Genomic DNA, 21,007 nt, shown 5'->3' on the forward strand with positions numbered 1-21,007 from the left:
AACATTTAAACTAGCACAAGAATTGAGCAAGTGGCTGTCATTTTGTTTAGAGAGCTGGGATTGAAAAACCTTCCCGTGTATCACATTTGCATCAAAATACAAAATTAAAGCTCAGCCATTTACTGCATCGCGCACTTCGAGCATATTCAGCACAAAAACAAACTGTCTGCAATTCCAAACAAAAGCGAGATAATGATTCTTACCTTCGTCAGGATCTGGCAGGCCAAACTCCAGCTCGTAGCGCAGGATGTAGAAATGATTCCACACATAGAGCTGGTTGTCTCGAGGGTTGTAATCCACAGCAGTGATGTACTGATAGTTGTTGGGGAAGGGAATGTCTGTGTACTCGCCGCGGCCCAGCTTGGTGTGGTAGACGTAGTCGATATGGCTCTTGCTAGCCTCGCTCTCATTCTCCTCATAGCTAGAGCGCACCACGTGCAACACGCCACACACCATGAAGGCGTCCGAGGCTGAGCGCTTGTCGTACGCCGTATCCCACGTGGCCTCGAACCGCAGCGTGTATGGGTTCAGCTGGCTCAAGACGATGCGCCCGTTGTTCTGCTCTGTCGCATAGATTACCCACAATCCCCGCTCGTCAACAGCCAGATCGATGTCAGTCTTGCCTCCCCAGCGATAAGGTGAAGTGTCATGGTAATTAGCATTGGCCACAATGGCCTCGCCGCTCTTGATGCGTGTGCGCAGGTCGAACTTGACAATGTTCCTCGTACGCTCCTTGTTGAAGAAGATGGCGCCATCGTAGGCCACGAATCCGGTGCCATCCACTCGGTGAGGCAGCTTGTATGTCGTCATCTGCTTGCCGTTACGGAAATCCTCGAGCGAGTTGTATTCAATTAGTGTGTCTGTACGGTATGGTGTCCATGGCATGAAATAGATCTTGTCCCCAGCTTGCAGGGGGTCTTTGCACCAAGCCCCCGCTTGCTGCTCGGCCTCGAAGGTAAAAACCGGTTCCCCCACCGCTTTCAAAGTCCCGGGACAAATGAAAACTGAAAAGAAAGTCACGAGAGCAAGAATTAGAAACGCGGACATTCCATAACCCCATATCGATCTCTTCTTCTAAAGTATTCTTTAACTGCAAGATGTGTGTATGTGTGTGTAAAGCATGTATTTCATGAGATTTTAAATCCCAAACTCGTTTTTTTGACAGTGTGGGGTGCATAGTTGAGAGGAGATTCAACAGGTTAAGTAAGTGTGAGCAGCTCTGATAAGTTTCGATACTTATGGCCTTGCTCCCTGAGACATCTTAACACAAGTGTAACTGAAAAAAAGGCCAAAGAACTGCAAAAGATGTCCTGTAAATGAAAGGAGACGAGAGAGAGAGATGGAGTTCAGTTCTGGACGTGTTCCCTAAGTAGGCATTCATTACTAAGGTTTAAAATCAGCTGGACATGGCGTCAGATAACTGGGGGTATAGGGTTCTATCAGTGGCGCAAAAGCCAAACCTTAAAAATAAAACACACACATACATGAATCATGTCTGAGGAAAGAACAAACAACACGCATGACACGCGATAGGAGGGACGAGGAAGGTATAGGACAGTGGAGCAGAATGCCAAAGCTTCTTGGGACAGATAGGATGACAAACAGCAAAAGAGAAAGACAGAAGGAACTGAGCTGATAATGGGTGAAAGAGGCCTTGCTGAAGATAAACATCCATCTCTGAAATTTGGACAGAGCACCATGTATGTGCATTCTATGGTGTACAACATATCACGTACAAAAATAAATTCAATCAAAGACCTCTCTCTCCCATCACCAACCATCTGATTAGAAAATGTGTCATGGAAGGTGGTTGGAATAAGCCAAATAGGTAAGCCAGAATTTATTTTTTGGCTATAAGCTAATTATTAATTTGGCAAAAAGGTGATGCGCAATCTTATAAGTTTCTCCAGGATCTTCAGGTTGAACACCCCGAGACCAAAGCATATCTATAAAGAAAGTGATGTGAAGATGTTGATTATGATGGGACGTCTCATCCAAACAGCACTCTAATTTCATTTGGAGTCAATGAGGCCGAGATCATTGCGATCTCGAGGTCTAGTTATCATGTGGGGATAAAGGGGGGGGGGGGGGGTTGAGGCGGGAGCAAGGTTGAAAGGGGTGGGAGGGGGTGGGGGGAGGTGGACGGCTCAGAACCATACAAACACACAACAAGGAGCTGAGGACCGAGAACCAGAGCGGCCATTTACCTTTTTGCTCCACTTCTATTGCGCGGTGGAAAAAAGTGGAAAGAGTGTCAAGGCAGAGAAAGATTAGCATGAGTCATAAAGAAGATCTACAGGTACAAGTACATCTACACGGAGTGAGTCAGTGGACGTAAGAGACAGAAAGATTTATACACACATAAAATCAGTGTGGTCAAGGACAAAGATCTAGTCACGGTTAAAGTACAATTCTTATAGTGCAGTGGTTCCCAAATTGACATCAAGATAAAGTCTAAAAAAATCTTACAGAAAAAAAGCCAATGCGTGTCGGTTCTTATTACTGTCTCAATTGCGGGGCGTTTTTAGTAATAATAATAATAAAAAAAAAAACCTGTAATAGGATATAGGGATATTAGATTTCCTTGTAACCAATTAACATTTGGGAACCCCTGCTATAAACCACTATTGATGTTGCTACATTGGTTCGTCCCTATTAACGAAGAAAGGCGGTTAATCATTAGGGAAAGCAAGAGTGAAAGACAGAGACAGAGAAATGAGCCGAGAACCAGAAAACGAAAGGACTGATTATATGGCCGTTCTTGATGGTTTTTAGAGGGACTTGAAGGACGCCTTTTCAACTTGCAGGGTACTTGAAGATTACAAAAAAAAAATAAAAAATTCATGTAATTACTTACACCATTAATCTGTGAGAACAGTGAATAAAAACCAAAGCGCACGTAGCAGATGATTTCTCCTCAAATTTGAGTAATTCTACACAAGCGACGAGACTTTCCAGGGTCGTCATGGAGAAAACTTTCTGTAGGTTCCTATCCGAAAAATTGGGGTTCCAATCACATGGAAATCTACAGCAGCACAAACAGTGGTTCGGAGTCATATATCCCATGGATTAATCCCTGAAAAACCAATAAATGGTTCTTAACATACCTATTTTTATTATTCATGATCTCATATGCATATAAATAGGGCTACAGTCCTCCGTTTTGCAGGAACACTGGTATAAACACTGCCTACAGCAACAACAACAACAACAAAAAAAAAAAAACCAAGAGGAACTTTTCAGAATAGGAGATAGATGTATACACTACTGCTGGATAAAATGAGGGAATGTTGACCAAGGCCATCTCACGGCTACATTAGTCAGAGTCAATAGCGCATCACAGATCACTTGCACATTAATGGAGTATTAATGTTTTCTGTTAACAAAAGCAAATTCATTCCCGGATGCTGCCTTTATTGCAGCAATCAGACGATTGCGCTGATTATGTTGAGGAAAAGAGGCAATCGCAGCAAATTGCCTTTTGATGTTGGCCTGTGACATGCTCATTAAGCCACCTCATACGGCTGACATAATGCGGCTCAGGGATGAAGAGCAACGGTCAGCAAGTTCTTGCTGAATAGTACCTGTTGTAAAGACTACAACGTCATCAGTATCTTTAACGCTACGTTCACAATAGCAAGCAACCGGCCACTCATGTCTCTTGGAGTTTTCGATTAAGAATGGTACTAGTTTACAACTGTACAATTTGTACACATCACTTGTGTTTAAAATGTATTTTAGTTCGATTTACTTGTTGCATGCTTGGCTTTGAAGTAGCTTCATTGGCAGATTAGCAAAAGCGAGCTAATTGTACTAGCTATGTACACTCACCAGAGTCACTAACAGGCAGTACGTTTACATGGACAACGATAATCTGATATTAACCCGATTAAGACGATACTCTGATTAAGAAACTAGCATGTAAACAGAGATTATTGATGACCTTAATCTGACTAAAGTCACACTCGAAGTAAACACAAATGGAATTGAGACGTGTGGAGTATTCCTGTTTTAGTCGCATTATCGACGTGCGTTACAGACACGTACACACCTTAATCACACTATTAACGTCGTGTGAGAGTTTACACCGCATTCTGCGACAGGACACGTACACACACGGCAGCGCTCGACTGTTTGACGGCAAACAAGAGAGCACGGCTGCGTCCCAAACCGCGTACTTGCCTACTGTATAATGTATTTCAGATACTATATTGACGGTACGTACACGGTTTGGGACGCGACCCACGGCTTCGAGCAGTCGTCTATTTGCACGTACAGCACGACAAATAATTAACCGCACTTGAAGAGGTCGTAAAAAATTTAATAAAAACACCCAAAACTGTATACGGTACCATAACGAAGACCAACTGTACGTCGATACGTGAAATTCTGGAGGGACGTCAGACGGGCGTGGCGCGGTGATGTAATGACGTGTGCTGTTAATCGATCTATGTTCTAAAACATGTAAAACGGGAACATGACAGGAGTATTCTAAAAGCGACTCATGTAAACACCTTAATCACAATATTGTCTTATTCAGAATAAGGTCCATAATTAGATTACTGCCGTCCATGTAAACGTATTTAATGTCTGCTACTTTTTTTCCAAGTTTTTTTCTTTTCTTTGTAATGTCTCTGTATACATTTAATGAGAGGTTGCATATGACAGGATAAAATTAAAACCAGCTACAAGTTGTTGTTTTTTTTCTTCTTCTTTTTTTCAGTGACCCCAAACAGTAAATGAGAAAAATAACTGCAAGTAGGAACAAAAGCTTTGAAAAAGGGAACTGGAATTCAACTCGTACCACGTGCACCACTGGAGCAGGCCAAGTAATCATTCTCGCTAATCGTTTGAATTTGTCGCCTCTCTGTGTCGACCCTAATTTGCATAAAACTGAAAATAAATAAATAAATAAATAAATAAATAAATAAATAAATCTCAGTTCGGATGTCGCTTGTTGCGCTGATCCGGAAGAAGTCGCGGCTCTGTGCCGTACACCTACATCGAAAATAAACGATCAACCGTCATTTTGTCGCTTGCTGGTGTGAACGCAGGAAGGAAGGCTTATAAGGATTGTGAAATATCTCTGGTTTCGAATCAGAAGCCAATTCCAACAGGACGGCGCCAGGAAATCTTCGATCCGTAAAGACGCTCCGTTCATAGCCGTTAAAAGAGTCCACATGTCCATTGTCAGTCGTTCTGCAACGCCGATACACCAGTTTTTATGGACTATAACATTGTTACCTTCTGTTGCACTGCCAAATTGCACACACCAGTAACAGTGTGCGAAGAAACACATATTTCCTTGCTATAAATCCCGACGTGTGCGTGGGAGATGTATACACACTTTTTTTTATTTTAATTTTTTTTTACAAGGACCTGTTTTGAGCATACGTGTCGTTTGTACATCAGGCCCCGGCTCTGTTCAGAAGCATTCGAGCTAGCGCGCGCCAAAGAGAAAAGGACTCATTACAGCTTGTGAAAAAAACCTTGACAGGTTCCATATCTTTTTTTTTTTTTTTTTTTTTCTTCTCCCAACGACGTTTCTGAAGGGAAAAATGTTCTTGCTCTACGGGAAAAAAAAAAAATCAATCAAGCTAGAGATATAGCTGATGACCATAGCTGTAAATAAAGGCTTTTTTTTTTTTTTTTTTTTTTTTTTAAAACCTCTATTCACTGGCAGAATGCAGTAGAGCATGTGCTCCAATTCAGGGCTGATCTGAAAAACTAGAGGACTTAAACACCAAATGTAAGTGGAAAAAGAAAAAAAAAAAAAAAAAAAAGCATGTCTGGAGAAGAGATTAAGAGACAACTCCGTACACGGGGCTTTTTTTTTTTCTTTTTTTTTTTTTTCGTTTCAGTGCAGACAACTTTCACAGGGACGGCTGCAGACAATGGAATTGCTCTAAATCAAAACCCAGGCCTATTCAGCTGCAAACACTAATGAAAAGACAAAGTCTAATTAACAGAGATGTGTTAAAAGGAACTACGCTCCCAGTTGTGCACGTTTTTTTTTTTCCCCCGACTATCAATAATCATGTATTTTTAACACCATTTTCTAGCAAGAGGGCTTGATCAAACCCACTTGTAGCATTTTTGGACAGTTTAACGAGTTGTTGTTTTGTTATTACGGGACTATTATAGGACTACTGTTGGAATTATTAGCTCAGGCTTTAACAGCGAAATCTCCCGAATCAATCTCGCGCCAAATTGATTCAAATCTAAGATAAATCGATTGAACGTGAGTCAAAAATGAACGTTTTCATAGTAGTACATTAAGCAGAGTTCGATATTTGTAGAGATCAGATATCAGATAGAGATCAGATATCAGTGCACAGTAACTGGCAGCTTAGTTAATGACTTTTCCAGAGCCGCTTCCCAACATATTCCCAACACATCGGAAATAGTACACAAGTTATTAATGGATGAGTAGCAGGGAATCCTCAGATGGACTGTCTCAGCTGACTGTATGATTCCTCAGAACGGGGCTCTGGCATGACCTCTGATCACCGATTTCAGGGGGGGAAAAAAGAAAGAAAGAAATGAATAAAATTCAATGCAAGTTTTTTTTTTTTTTCTTTTCATATTATCATATCTAAAAGGGTTTTTTCCCCCTGCTCATATCAGAAATTGAAGCTAATCCAATTTTGTTATGCTACAAGCCAGATGTTAAGCAGTGGGTTTTTTTGGGGTTTTTTTATAGGTATTTTTATATCTTTCTCCACAGGCCACTCTCACTGCTGTGTAGGAGTGCACAGATCGATAATGTTTCACTCGATGATATTGCCAAAATAACTGCAGTCTCACGTAGTGGAAAAGTACAAATAGCTGGAGTGTTCAGGAGCTTGTTTTAAAGCTGACGCCTTCAGCCATGTTCTGAAGAAGCATGAGATGGGATTGAGGTTATTTACTGCTCAGTTGTTACTGCGCAAAAGCAAAAAATCACATCATTTATTTTGTAAAAAAAAAAAAAAAATTGGAAGGTGTATACTAAGGGCGTTTTCACACTTGGCATGAATACTCGAGTCTGATTCTGGACTTGTTTGTTGGTGGGGCTCATACTCGCAGGATTGCTACCGCGTTTCTGAAAACGTGCATCCAACCATGGTAAGTTTATCAAAAGGTACACACTAGGTTCATCAATTTTATTTTTTTTTGGCGTTATGACTCCTCAGCTCTCCGTAACAACCCATTCCACACCATCATGAAACCTAAAACAGGAAGTAGCGTCAGTGAGAGCTTCCACGTCTGATGTGAAACGCACCGCAGACCACTGTTTTCAAGAAGACCAGGGATCGGTACTCTGGCCCGCTCCTGGGTTTTGAAACCAGCGATCACACTTCACCAAATTTACCAAAAAAAAAAAAAAACACACAAGTGTGAAAACAACCCAAGAGTTAGAAGAGTTCCATACTGTGTACTTCGCAATTTTAAAGTTCATTCGTATGAGATGAAAAAATACTGGACGCTAAATAAACTGCCTTATGAGACCAGAAGACGGTGAAGAAGTACTTACTATATGGGACACACTCATATTGGACTTCGAGATACTTGTATGTCCCAGGACAAGGATCTGGAAAGACGTCTGACCCAGTGATAACGACACACTGTGTCCGGTTGTTACATCTGAAAAACAGAACGAGATTAGCAGCCGGAGAGTTAGTATTTATCCGTTTTTGGTTGTTGTTGTTTTTTTTCTTTTCATATATAAGATTATTATCTCCATAATGAGAAAATGAGATCAGGGTTAAAAGCAACTCACTCCTCCAGCAACGAAATAAAGTCAAGGGCGTTTGAATACGAGTTAACCGTTTTCAAAGCAGAAAAACAAAGCCGTATTTTAGGAATGACATTGTGAAATATTCATCAAGGATGCGACTATGTGAGGTTGTCACTCTCTCCTGCCTTTTAACAGTTACTTAACACGACTACTGACGGCTCTGGAACTGAAACAGAAGCAGCCGGATGCAACGCAGGAATTTCAATGCGAACAACACCAAAGTCATGTAGGTTTTATTTAAAAAAGCTCAATTAAAGACGAGAACAGTTTCCCCTACCTTTACCCCTGGTGTTGAAAAGAAAGAAACCAACAAATCAAAATGGTTCTTGAGTCTTTAAAAAAAAATTTTTTTTTTTTTTTTTAGGGTTGGAGCCAGGAAGACCGTGGCTCCATAGGGAGTCTTTAATAGCTTAAGTGAAGGGACGTTGATTGACAATGAGGCCGAGTGTTAGTGCGTGAACTCAAAATTCACCTCAGGTCTCCAGAAAGAGGCTCATCAGGCATTCATCTGTTAGTGCTCTCACTGGAATAAATCACCTTAAGTATTTCAAACAAGAATCATTTGTGCATTTGTGTGTGACTGCTGGGAGAGTTCCCACTTTTACATTCGGCAGTGACCTTGACTATGAAGTTAGATATCTTCATGAATTAAAATGAATTAAGCGCGTGTGTGGGTGTGTGTGGGCGTGTGTGTGTGCGTATGTGGGTGTGTACATGAATTTATCCTTTTATGAGGCCGAAATAGGTATGAAACCCCGTCACGATGATTGGACAGTGTCAAGTGTCCTCATAGTCACGAAGTCCTCACAAAATCAGTGTTTTACAGCTTTTACATGAAAAACTAGAAGAGGCAAAAATATTACCTTCTGCTTCCTGAGGTTAAAGTGCTTGTGTGTGTGTGTGTGTGTGTGTGTGTGTGTGTGTGTGTGTGTGTGTGTGTGTGTGTGTGTGTGTGTGTGTTAGCCTTATGAGGACAAAATAGGGTTGAAACCTCCTTACAATGATAAGACAGGGTCAAATTTCCTCATAAAATTAAGGTTTTACAACTTTTATTAGAAAGAAACTTTTATAGTTGAAAACATGCTCTGCTTACTGAGCTTACAGTGTGTGTGTGTGCGTGTTTGTGTGTGTGTGTGTGTGTGAGTGTTTGTGTGTGTGTGTGTGTGTGTGTGTGTGTGTGTGCAGGCATGTTTTTACATCTTAGTGGGGACATTTAGACGAATATGTGACCAGATTGACCTTGCGGGGACATTTAGCTAGACAGAAGTCTCATTTGGAATGAATCATTATGGCAATGGAAGGTCCCCACAAAGATTGAAAAACGTACGCGCGCGTGTGTGTGTGTGTGTGTGTGTGTGTGTGTGTGTGTGTGTGTGTGTGTGTGTGCGTGCTCGCAGGCACGTTTTTACATCTTACTGGGGACATTTCGACTATGGAATGAGACAGAAGTTACATTTTGGAATTAATCATTAAGGCAATGGAAGGTCCCCACAAAGATTGAAAAATGTATGTGTGTGTGTGTGTGTGTGTGTGTGTGTGTGTGTGTGTGTGTGTGAGAGAGAGAGACTTGGGTGTGTCTATTCGCTTGCCAGAATGGATTTCTGAGTAAATAAACGAAGAAATTGGCCAAACTTCAATCATGCTTTCTATATGCACAGGGATTTATGATACGATTGAAGCAAACACAGTAGACATTCTTCCACATAAAAATGACAAAATGGACCTCTTGGCAATCAACTCTTCTAAATATTTCAGATGGTTTAAAAGAGTTTGCTTCTTTTTGTGTGTGTGTGTGTGTGTGTGTGTGGGTGGAGTGGGGGAGGGGGGTGGGTGGAGGAGTTTAAAAAGAACTCCTTAAATGATTTTTGGAGCAGTACTTATGACTCTATATCCTGTAATTTACTCCAGACACTAATTTTAATAATTGGCTGATTGGGTTCATATTCAGTATTTCACCATAACAGCAAGAGTCTCTAAATATTTATACAAAACACACATAATGTCTGGACTTTAATGAATATTTTAGACTGGGCTGTTCGGTTGGGGGAAAAAAAAAACATGAGGAAACCATGAGTGCTAAGATTATCTCACAGTTGGAACTATTTTACCCGGGCATGTTGCGGGGCAGTGATAAGGAAAAGAAATTATTTGCCGCATGACTCAATCCTTAAAAATATATAGAATATAATGTGGTGAAACAGCCTCAGTAAGCAATTATTTCAAATTTGCAAGACCTGAGAGTCTGTAGTATGGAATTAGGGGCTTTGTGACTTTGGTGGGGAATTTTAAAAGCATTTGGAGTTACTCAAACCAAAACCAAATATCAAAGTATCTGCACGAAATGAAAATATTTCACATACGAGACACAAATATGAGATTCGCTACCAAGGATCGAACCTTTCCGAGGTTGACAAATTCTCTAATGAAGACTAGAATTCGATGGCAGGACGCTGCTGACATGGAAAACCTGCCAGAACGCCCTAATAAATCATAAATCAAACTCAGCGTTAAGTGACAGCCTCATCAGGACAGTGTGATTTTACTCCTCCAAGGGTTAATGAGGAACGATAGTGAGACTTGTCAACAAAACCAACTAACACGTTTTTAATTGCCGTCTGTAAAGATGAGCTCTGGGAAACCTTGTGGGAATGAGATGAGCTACCTCGTGGCGCGAATGCCACCCAGTAGCAACATCATATTATTGCAATACCCTACATGCGGTGTCTTAATTATACAAGCAACACCAGCCAGTTTCATCACATAAAGATGCCTTTAAACTCCCTGTATGGCCACTTAAACCACCTTCCTCCAAAACACTGTATCTGGAAACAACTGTTCGGTTCTTAACATAACCTCTAATTAACAACGTGTCAGATTTTCTGCCCTTTAAAGAAAAAACAATTGCCCGCTCCTTGCATCATCTAGCATATCTGAAAGGCCATGGTAATCCGTACAGCACGCTAGTTGTAAGACATTTGTGGCGTTTCCGATAAAACAACAGGGAAAAGGCCGTCTATAGCCAGAGGATCTACTGTTCCGAAACGACAAGCTTAAAAAAGAGAAAGTAATATATTAATGTGTTTGCATCAACGATTTCATTTTCCATTATGTCGTTGATGACAAGGCAGGAGTGGGTGGCAGGAAGGCACTTAAACGAGAAGAGACGCTTGAAGAGGAGCTAATTTTTCAGTTAGCATGCATTGTCGAACGTTTTGTGTTCGAGTACGCTATGAATTGCTGCTGAATGGCAATCATGCAGCCAGAGATATAACCTTGACAACGGGATGTCGGCCACACACACACACACACACACACACACACACACACACACACACTCTGAGTCAAGCAGTAGAATTATATGTGTTGCGAGAGCTGGTTTGTTTTAAACATGTAAATCAGTACCAGGCATTGTTTGTTTGAGTAACTATTAAACACAACTGTTGTTTTTGTCTCAATCGCAGTTTTGTTTTTGGTTGAATCCAGGTTCAGACTTTATTTCAGACACAACACTGACTGAGCAGACGCAATTCTCAAGAGCTTCCCGTAACAGCTCAACAGCCTTAAGGAACAATATATATATATATATATATAGATGGATGACGGAAATCTCTGAGCCCAGCATTATGGTAGAGTTTTTCATATAAAAATCGAGAAAACCTTCATTGACGAGAACTCATCTCTTGTTCGCTCTTCTTTTTTCAACCTCAGTGAATGAATATTAACGGCAAGGACTTTTTAAAGCACTTAAACACCAAAGATTCTTGTCTTTCATTACCGAATTCCGGAAAAAAAAAAAAGCCATGTTTAAATATGAAGAGAGGGTTTTTTTTTTTTTCCCCCGACAAAATCAACAGGTCCTTGAGTTTCCTTTCAACATTACTTCACTAACGTTCTTGTTAATTTTACTGCCCCTATTAAAAAGCATTATAAGGACATCCTCCCTTAAAGTCCTTGAATATCCTCCGGGGAAAAAAAAAAAAAAAAAAAAAACACTCACCCCACATGCCTCTGCTTTTAACAAACATGGCTGCATCTGATTTAAGTGTGAGGCGCTGCGGGTTAGCAGTGCTTTTTTTTTTTTTTTTGCCAGATGCACAGCATTGGTTGGGCCTTATGAAATGTTAATATCGGCCGCTTTAAATATATACCATCACAGCTAGCAGCAGCAGCCGCAGCAGCAGCGTTCCCAGCACTATGAATATATGTGTGTAAGTGTGTGTGAGTGTGTATGTGTGTGTAGTCTGGCACCGACGCAAGAACGTCCTGAGAGAGCAGGAGCAAGCACAAGTGTCACAAATATAAATGGTTTGAGAGGAGAACATTACTCAGAGCCACAGCCTGTGCCACTGCTGGCAAGAGCCGAGATTTGAACAAAGAAAACCAGCTTTTCAATCTGTAAAGAGCTGCTCAGGAAATGGCTATGTGTGTGTCTTATGAATAACATTTATGAGATGGCTTGAGCCATTGGCATGCTGAACATTAGGGACAACACTATGTACCGTGACAGCCGAAGGGCTTCCAATGCTCTAAAGTGTTTAACTAATTTGGCACATCCATTCTGTCTCTCTAGTATTTCACAGCTATCGTTTTCAACTCTGGAATAGACCATGTGCCTGCCAGAAACGTCTGAAGCTCCCTTATCTTGACATTTTTTTTTTTTTTTTTTTGGACATTCCTTAAAACAACTTCTCAGGTGCACCTGGTAAAGGAACTCTTTCGTGATCCGCGACTGAGCCTTACCACTGACATTCGGGTTTTGTTTATGTTTTTTCAGCTGTCCCCTTAGCAGTAACTAACATAGCGACTACCAGCGAATGGAAAACAAGCGCCATACTTAAAGAACCTCTGAATAATAATAACGGTCTATCTACGAAACCAATCTGAAGAGCAGGAAATGGAGTCCACATTTCCATTATGAGTGATGCTTGGCACGCAGCCTTTACCTCTGAGATATGATTTTGTAGGCATCTGGGAGGTAGCAGTTGATGTTTTCCATCTGGAATGGGTCGGCGTCGCAGATCTTGTCGTCCGTGCGGCCGTAGTTGGCCGTCTCGATCATGATGACGTCGCTCCCCGGGCATCGGAGGTCGATGGGGTAACCTTCGCACGAGAGCTCTCGGCGTACCAGGCCGAACGGGAGAGCCGCTCGACTGAACGCTGGAAAACAGACCAGGAATGGAAAGGTTAACAACACTGAACAGCGACTGTTCTGCAGATGGAAACTGCTAATTACATTGCATTGTATTTGACATTTTTTCTTCTTCTTTCGTTTGCTAATTAGCCACATGCAGAGATATTCCAAATATCCAAATATTAAAAGAAACCCAAAATGAGCTTGCAAAAAAAGTCTGTACGATCAAATACTGGACTGACCATCATGCCAGCTACGGTAAGGCCTGTAAGGTCTTTCCACGTCCAATCTATCCCACTGATGCCCATTATTGGACCATCCGTCCATTTTAAGTCGGTCCTTTATCCTCTAACTTAATCTGCTCGCTAAATAAAATGCCCGTTTATGGCTTCATGTCAAGTTTGAGATTTCGGACATGGCCAAAATAGTTCTTCAATCTAACAACAATCTAAAACCGGCCATGTTTTTTTTAGAAAGAAATAAAAAATGTTGGAAGAGAAAAAATGATGTGTATAAAAGTCTGTAGCTAGAATTTCTACTTGCTTTTATGAATGTTAGCTACATACATTTCCTTAGAAGACAATATACATTTATTCCCCATGGTTTTTATGAACCGTACTTAGTTCCATCACTATGGTTAAAGAACTCGCACATTGACACATACCTGATGCTATAAAAAGGTAATTTTAAGTTTTATCCTCAACAAATTGGTAACGATAACTGCGGGAAACTCAATACAGTGAACTGTCCTCCGGCACACCGTATATTTTCATTTGCATGTCAATGACTTCATAGCTGTTTCACCTCAACGACATTATGAACATGTTTCTTAATTTGCGCCTGAAATGGATATCTAGGTGCCTGTGATGCGCGGCTGAATCTGTCCACACAGCTTTTGTTAGGGAAGACAATTAAATAGACATTAGCGGATGCCCTTCATGGTTACTTCACTTTGACAAACAGTACCTCGTTCAAAGTGCCCAGCAGGATAGTGTAACGCGCCAGGAATGTGAGATGCTATGGTCCTGGTTATGATTTTGGACAAAATGAAATGCTTGGCCATGCTTACTGAGTATGAAGGGGGGGGTAAAAAAAAAAAAAACTCCTAAAGAAAGTAGATGTTCAGTAAGTTAAAAGACAAGAAAGGGGGGGGGGATCTCCATTAGCAAAAGACAAAGAGCTTAACCTCAATTGCGTGTTTTTTTTCTGCAAAAGATGAAAGACTACACGCATTTATTTTTTTTTTGTTGCCTGACACAGACCAGACACATAGACAAGACTTTGATGATAACTTTAAAGAATCAGTCATATCAATTAAATTAACACCTTCAGCATCACTCTATGAATTTCCTTTGAAAAGAATTTTAAAAATGATATGTTAAAGAAACTCCCATGATCACAACAGTGACTGTGAACTAAAAAATTTCAGATTCCAAAAACACGGTGACAAAGTTATGAACGAACTGAGGCTACACGCAAACTTAAGAGTTCTACTGACTTATTTATATTCATTTACAGCTCAATTCTCAATTCTGAATCTCATTTTCTATAACAGCAGCTCTGACAATTGTGCCAGCTGTCATTCAAATCAAAGGTTTATATCAACGCGCCTGGTCTGATATGTGACCGTTTCTATAATAAAAGCCCGTTCACAAGTATAATTTTTAGTCTGATAACAAGTTTAAGTTTAATAATATTAACAGTTTATAAAAACGTGTTGCAAAGAAAAACAAATGCTTGTTACATCGGTGAGGTTTTCTGTAAGGAGATGTTTATTTAACAGTTATGGAAGGAGTCTCCAGTGTCAGCACTTTGTAATAGTAATAGGAATTTTTCCACCATGGCAAAGTCTTCAGGACAGAAGGATTTGAGGGAACGGATACTGACGGGACGATGGCGCAACATTAAATGTAACGATAAAGAGATACAAAATTAGGATCTGACTTTTCTTAAATAATCAACTCATGCAATTGTTGGCAAATTGCTGTAGTATGTGTGGAATTAAACCCTTTATGACATGCTGTTAGTGAAAAATAATACACTTCTGGGTGGTAACATTAACTCTGCTTCATGTCAGGCCCCACTGTTAATTGTTTTGCTATAACATCGCATCCATCCATCCATCAATATTTTCTGTACCGCTTATCTTACACAGGGTCGCGGGGAGCCTGGAGCGTATCCCAGGGGACTCGGGACACAAGACAGGGGACACCCCGGATGGCGTGCCAACCCATCACAGGGCACAATCACACACACACATACTCACACACCCATTCACACACTACGCATTTGGAAATGCCAATCAGCCTACAACACATATATTAGGACTGAGGGAGGAAACCTGGAGGAAATCCACATGCACAGGGTGGAGATGGGAATCAAACCCTCAACCCTGGACGTGCAAGGCAATCGTGCTCCTCGACATCACACTCTGTCGTGTTTTATTCCGATTCAAATAGCCAATATCACAAGAACATCATGCCATGAGTTCCTCATTGTATCTCAGAAGCACAGTTTACGTTTCACAGCACTTTAAGTGCTCAACATTTATTCTCTTTCAACTCCAAAAATGTCTCTACCTCATGCCTGTGTTCAAGGTTTCTCATACAAAGTAAGTGTACTTGTTCGCGCTTTTTTTCTTCTTCACTACTTTATAAAGGTATGTGAGAGAGTAAGAGTTATACAAAGGCAAAGGGAGGAAACTAAGAAGGTAAAGTCAAAGCGAGCGAACAAGAGAGAGAACATGAATCCTAGCCACATGAAGTGTAATTTAATCCATTTTACAGTCGTGCCGATCGAAAGGAAGGACTGTCTGGAGTCCACACAGGGGGAAAATCTATATACCGTGCTCTACAGCTGTGAGTGCAGCCAAACAGCCATGCTTAGGGGAAAATTAACTGGTTGCCTCGATTGTGTTCCCCTTTAACAAATGATTCGAAAAGTTTGGGTTATTTTGTAAATGCCAAGCTGTGGCTACTTCAAGTGGAGAAAAAGGACAAAAAGGAAACAAACAAAATGTTCCTTCTCAGATAGTACGCACCGTATGTGGTGCAGTGCAGGTCTGCTATGAAACCCAGCAGTGGAGAGACGAAAAAAAGGTACAGCGGCTCCATTTTCGCTTCAGAAAGCATAAGGAGATGGAATGAACTGTCAATAATCACAGTCGTTAGCGGCAATCCTCGGTCCCAAAGGGGGCAGCTGCCATTTGTGTTTTCTGCTCCATGCTCTCCAATTAGCCTGCTCTCAGCCTGTTGCCTTGGCAGAAAGAAAAAAAAAAAAAGGGAAAATAAAATAAATAAATAAAAAAACAAACAAACAAAAAAAAAAACACAACGATGCGCTGTTCTTTTTCATTCCACCATTCATTCTACAGTTCTTCCATGTAACCAGCTCACTTAGCTCCCTAACTCTTACACCATTCCATTATGAGCGTGGGCCTGACATCACCACCACCACACACACACACACACACACACGCGTGTATCCATACTATAATAGCTGTCCCTTAGTTACAGTGTTGATGAGCACCAGCTCCTGGCACTCACCTCCTCTGCTGTGCTTCTGCCAAACTCTTCCTCTCTCTCACTTCTTACTGTGTGTTTCTAGTCTGGTCTGAAGCTGTGTAAGCTGAGCCCGTTAGCACTCAATTGCCCCAATCACATCTCATTTACATAATACGGAAAAGAAACTGTAGTATACCGAAAATATGAGAGCTTTTTTCTTTTCTTTTTTTGCATTGTATCCGGCCTTTTGAAAGGCATCGAGCACTTGGGATCCATTTTGTACTGATACAGGTGAATGCCTCATGAGTACCTAAAAAGCATGAAATGTCTGGATTCCACTGTGCTGGAATGACTGTTGGGTTTTGAAAGCTGAAAACAACACAGTGTATTGCTGTACCTTCTTCTACGGACACTCCACTGGAAGACTACCAAAAACCTGCATTCATGTTGGCAGTTACTTTAACCATCGTGGACAACTCCATTTACTAAGCTAGGACCTTCCCAGTGTGTTAGAGATGTAACCGAATCCAAATGTTATTCAGAATAAACAGATGTTCTAAAGAGAAGTGTTCACAAAGCAGCCGATTGAGACTAGAGGTGTGCATCGCGACCGAGATCCAACGGGACGAACAGTAAAAGTAGAGCGAGTGGGAGGTTTTGTAGATTTGTATGCATTTACCGTGTTTATACATTTCTTCCTTGTAACTGCAGTCACGGTGGTTTAAATTCATCTACTAGTTTATATTTTGGGAAATGGAATCGAGTAAGTTCATTCGAAAAATCCACGGTTGGATACCAAGAAAAAATCGATATGTGATATCTATGTGAAAAAGATTATGAACACGAGTGACATTGGCATTATCTACCGAAAACAAAGAAAAATAAACATTCCATTTTGGACCATGGCCACGTCAGGTTTAAATACAGATAGAGATAAATGATTCACCCCTATAAAGTACGGTATACTGCAAACTAGCAGAGCGATTCACGCTTCTGGATAACGAGATCCATCCACATCTGGAACAGTGGGCTGTTAGACTAACCCTGACCCCTCCCTCGCGTCACCACCAAGACTGATGAATAGCCGAAAGCTCGTTCTTCATGGTGGGGTGTGACAGGTTTATCACACTTTAACGCTGTGCAGAGAGAAGGCAGGCTGTGTGTTTCATGGCGTTTTCAAATTCGGAGGAGATAAAACAAAGCCGAACATATTGCCTTTGTGCGGGACCACCCGTCACCGAGCCCCTCCTTTCCCTCCATCTCCATCTCTTTTGGCACTAAGGCTAGTCGCATCCATCAAACGTATGGGGTCTGATCGCAAACAGCTGTCAACAGAAGGCCTAGAAATTGATGAAGCCTGATGCTGGAGTGCAAACCTCCCCCGTGCGAGATGCATGTCTCCGAGGGCTCAGAGGCTAGAAACAAAGTTAAATCAATAACAGGGACAGGGGAGTATCTGGACTAACCTGGGAACCCATCTCTGACAACTAATTACGATGCCATTCGGAATCAGGCAGTCAGTTTATCAAGCCCGACCTCCGGGTCAACATAATCCGCCAGCCGCGAGCGCCGAAAAACACTCCACTGTTTCTGATAACACATCTCACTAAATCTCGACTGTCACGCTGCGATTTTTGAAGTAAGTTTTATTTGCATCCGCTCTACCGTACGAGTGCACGGAACTGTCGAAGGCAACTCTGCTTAGATGTCTCAGAAGCTCGGAGAGACTTTCTGAGCCAAACCAAGACGTTTGCCTTACAGAGAACACACACACACACACACACACACACACACAAAAAAAAAGTTTTTAGCTAAAAAAACACATTTCCTTTCCTTTTGGTTAGTAACCATCAATTCTTGCATCTTTAGATCAGACGCGGGGTCGGTCGTGTGGTATGAGGGGGTTCAGCCAACATGCCTCCAACTACCGCTTTATAACAAATCAAGTGGCAAGGTCACCATGTACGTTGTCTTAAAATCGCAGAACCTGCCAAATACTGAACTCCTATTGAGCCAAGAACGTTGTGGATTTTTCCTTGTATGGCTGTGTTAGATCTCTGTATGCTACCGTATTCCTTTTGTATATATAAAAAAAAAAAAAATAGTCTGAGAATTGGCTGTAGGCCTTTCTCTTGTTCAAAAGCACCAGTTAATTCAGAGTACCTGCATAGTTCTACAAACTTGGCCAAGTCTGTTTAGCCAGCAGCAGTTAAAATCACAGATAAAGAGGGAAAAAAATAAAACCCAAGAAGAAAGAAGCAACACTGAAGTCTGAGCCAAATGAGTTTGTTATCTTTATTTATTTCCATTTCTGTTTTAAATTAAATTATGTTAAGCAGGGTACCCTTGATGGTAAATAATATATTACATGGAATGCGCAATCTGATTTGCCATGGCAACTGGCCTGGCATTGACATAATTGGCCATGATCCCTCTTCTCCCAGCCTATTGACACAGACCTTATCAGGCATTCTGGTCACTGGCTGGGAATCGTAGCTTTTCTTATGACTCTTTTTGCCCCGCTCTCTAAGCTGCCTATTGAGCTCAGGCAAGCAGGCAGCAGCCAGTACAGTGGCACAATGAAGCACATTCTGGACATCGCTCTCGTTTGTTTGATCCGTAAGCACCCTCTATTATACAAATGTTGTTTTCCTATCAGCATACTTGAAATTGGAAGTTGCACAACAGCTCAGATTATTGCATTTGATAAAAGAATGAGGACAATGAGTGAGAGGGCGTAGTACGCCATCAGAGACTTTGGGTCTTATGGTAGTGGAAGAACCAATCAGTGTGCAGAAGGACCAAAATGCAGCCTGTGCAACTGCCAAAACCCAGCGGACCCACAGCCGGCACAACTCTATGCTCATGGGACTGCGGTTACCTTATTTACAGCGCTGTATAAGCTCTGAGCTTAGCCAAATACATCTACTTCATGATTATTATATTGGTCTTTTCCATTACATCTAAAGGTTCTTTAAAATTAACATATAGATTAAAATCTCTTTTTTTTTTTTTTTTTGATGAAATATCACATATTTTGTCTTAATCCTGTGAAAAGTTTGCCCTTTTCCCCCATTGAGATTTAGTAAATACGTCCAGGAATGGGAAATGGGCCGGTGTGTGATGATGTCAAACACCTGATTTCATCATGTGATCAATTCAGCTCTGCTCGAAAACACCCTGGCAGCCAAACAAACATAAAAGTGGAGCACAAAAGTGAAAACTAAGCAAAGAACAGGAACAAGAGAGCGCTAAACTTCCAATATTGGACGGCGGATGATAAACAATAGCTGGTTAAGCCACCATAGAATTAACTGTGGTTAATATCTAGCTTATATCTAGCTTAAAATGCTTATTGTATGCTTATTTTAGCTCATTTTAATTTATTGGTGATTATGCTGAATAAAAAGCCCATCTGATGAGCGAGTAACCTAAGGGGGTTTGGGAAATAGCAGATGATTTGCAATTATTTGGTCATGGCCATCATGCTGGATGTTAAATATAGTGGCTTCTTTTTTTTATTTATTTATTTTTTTTAATTAGTGCTATAGATTTGCTTTTGAAAATGTTGCATGTGCAAATTTCATCAGTTTCACCTTTGGTAAATTATTTATTAGTTAGTTGGTACCCATGAGTACCCGTGAGAATAAGAATTCATGCTTATCTTTGTGTAGCTTTGCTGATTGTTGGTCTTGTTGTGTTCATTATAATGAATACTGCTGATACTGCAAGAGCATAGAACGCTGTATTATTATATTACTGGGAGAAAAAGGCCATTGTTGTCTATTATCATGGTAAGATGAAGGTACAGTATTGTCATTAAATAATTAGTTTTCTTGGAGGCACAATTGCGTCCCATACAGGGTGTATTCCCACCTCGTGTCCAGTGTTCCCGGGATGGGCTTCAGTAACTACCGGTACCCCGGCCAGCACACAGTGGTTACTGAAGACGAATCGATGAACGAATGATAGATCGTTTCGGTGCTCACAGCCAGGGACAACCAAAGGTTTGTTTTAATGGCGCCTAATTTGTTTTTGTTTATTGACGAACAGAACAGCTTTTGACCTTAAGACAAAAGAAAGAATGACTATTACCTTGTATGACCTAATCTTAAACCCAGACAGGAAGCACTACTCAAATGAATGAATATTGATCGCATGTGTATGCATGATCCTGAGCACTATGCAACAGTGATAATGAAGTGTTCTCGCTTACAGATAATCAAAGTAGGGGTAAAGTGCATTTAGTTCAGTGACAGGTAGCAGATGGGGGATTGGGGGGTGGGGGTTACATATAGTTGTGAGAACACGTATTGTGGATGTAAAATTGCACTTTGAAGGAATGAACTGGTGACTGAAATGATTTCTGAGCTATACTACGATACTACTGTGTAGTAAATGGGTGGAGTCACGTCTTGTTTCTCCGTCACACTCGTCATTATATCAGTCCGGATTTCTTTTTTTATATGCCCACTCCCTGGACAATCGCCACTGTGGACTGGTCGGAATAAAGGGGTTCACTGTGCACAATAAATGAAGCAGTTCTCCTCAGAAAGAATAGCCCGTCATACATTCTTCTTGAGGAGTACCCCT

General features: G+C 41.1%; 1 protein-coding gene across 11 annotated transcripts in view; it reads right to left on the minus strand.

Annotated features, from left to right (window-relative positions):
• The window catches only part of LOC108267854 (adhesion G protein-coupled receptor L2), a 143,265-nt gene that overhangs the window by 77,105 nt on the left and 45,153 nt on the right, over positions 1-21,007 (minus strand). For 9 of the 11 annotated variants that reach the window (XM_053681549.1, XM_053681552.1, XM_053681550.1 and 6 more), the window contains 3 exons: positions 12,724-12,937; positions 7,517-7,626; positions 204-1,004 (listed from right to left, as the gene is read on the minus strand). In XM_053681549.1, the coding sequence (XP_053537524.1) occupies positions 204-1,004; positions 7,517-7,626; positions 12,724-12,937 (1,125 nt within the window). Of the gene's footprint in view, positions 1-203; positions 1,005-2,207; positions 2,405-7,516; positions 7,627-12,723; positions 12,938-21,007 lie in introns of those variants that run through there. The other 2 variants (XM_047156944.2, XM_053681553.1) reach the window with 2 other exon arrangements.

Source organism: Ictalurus punctatus, chromosome 7, assembly GCF_001660625.3.
Source record: "Ictalurus punctatus breed USDA103 chromosome 7, Coco_2.0, whole genome shotgun sequence".
NCBI lineage: Eukaryota > Metazoa > Chordata > Actinopteri > Siluriformes > Ictaluridae > Ictalurus > Ictalurus punctatus.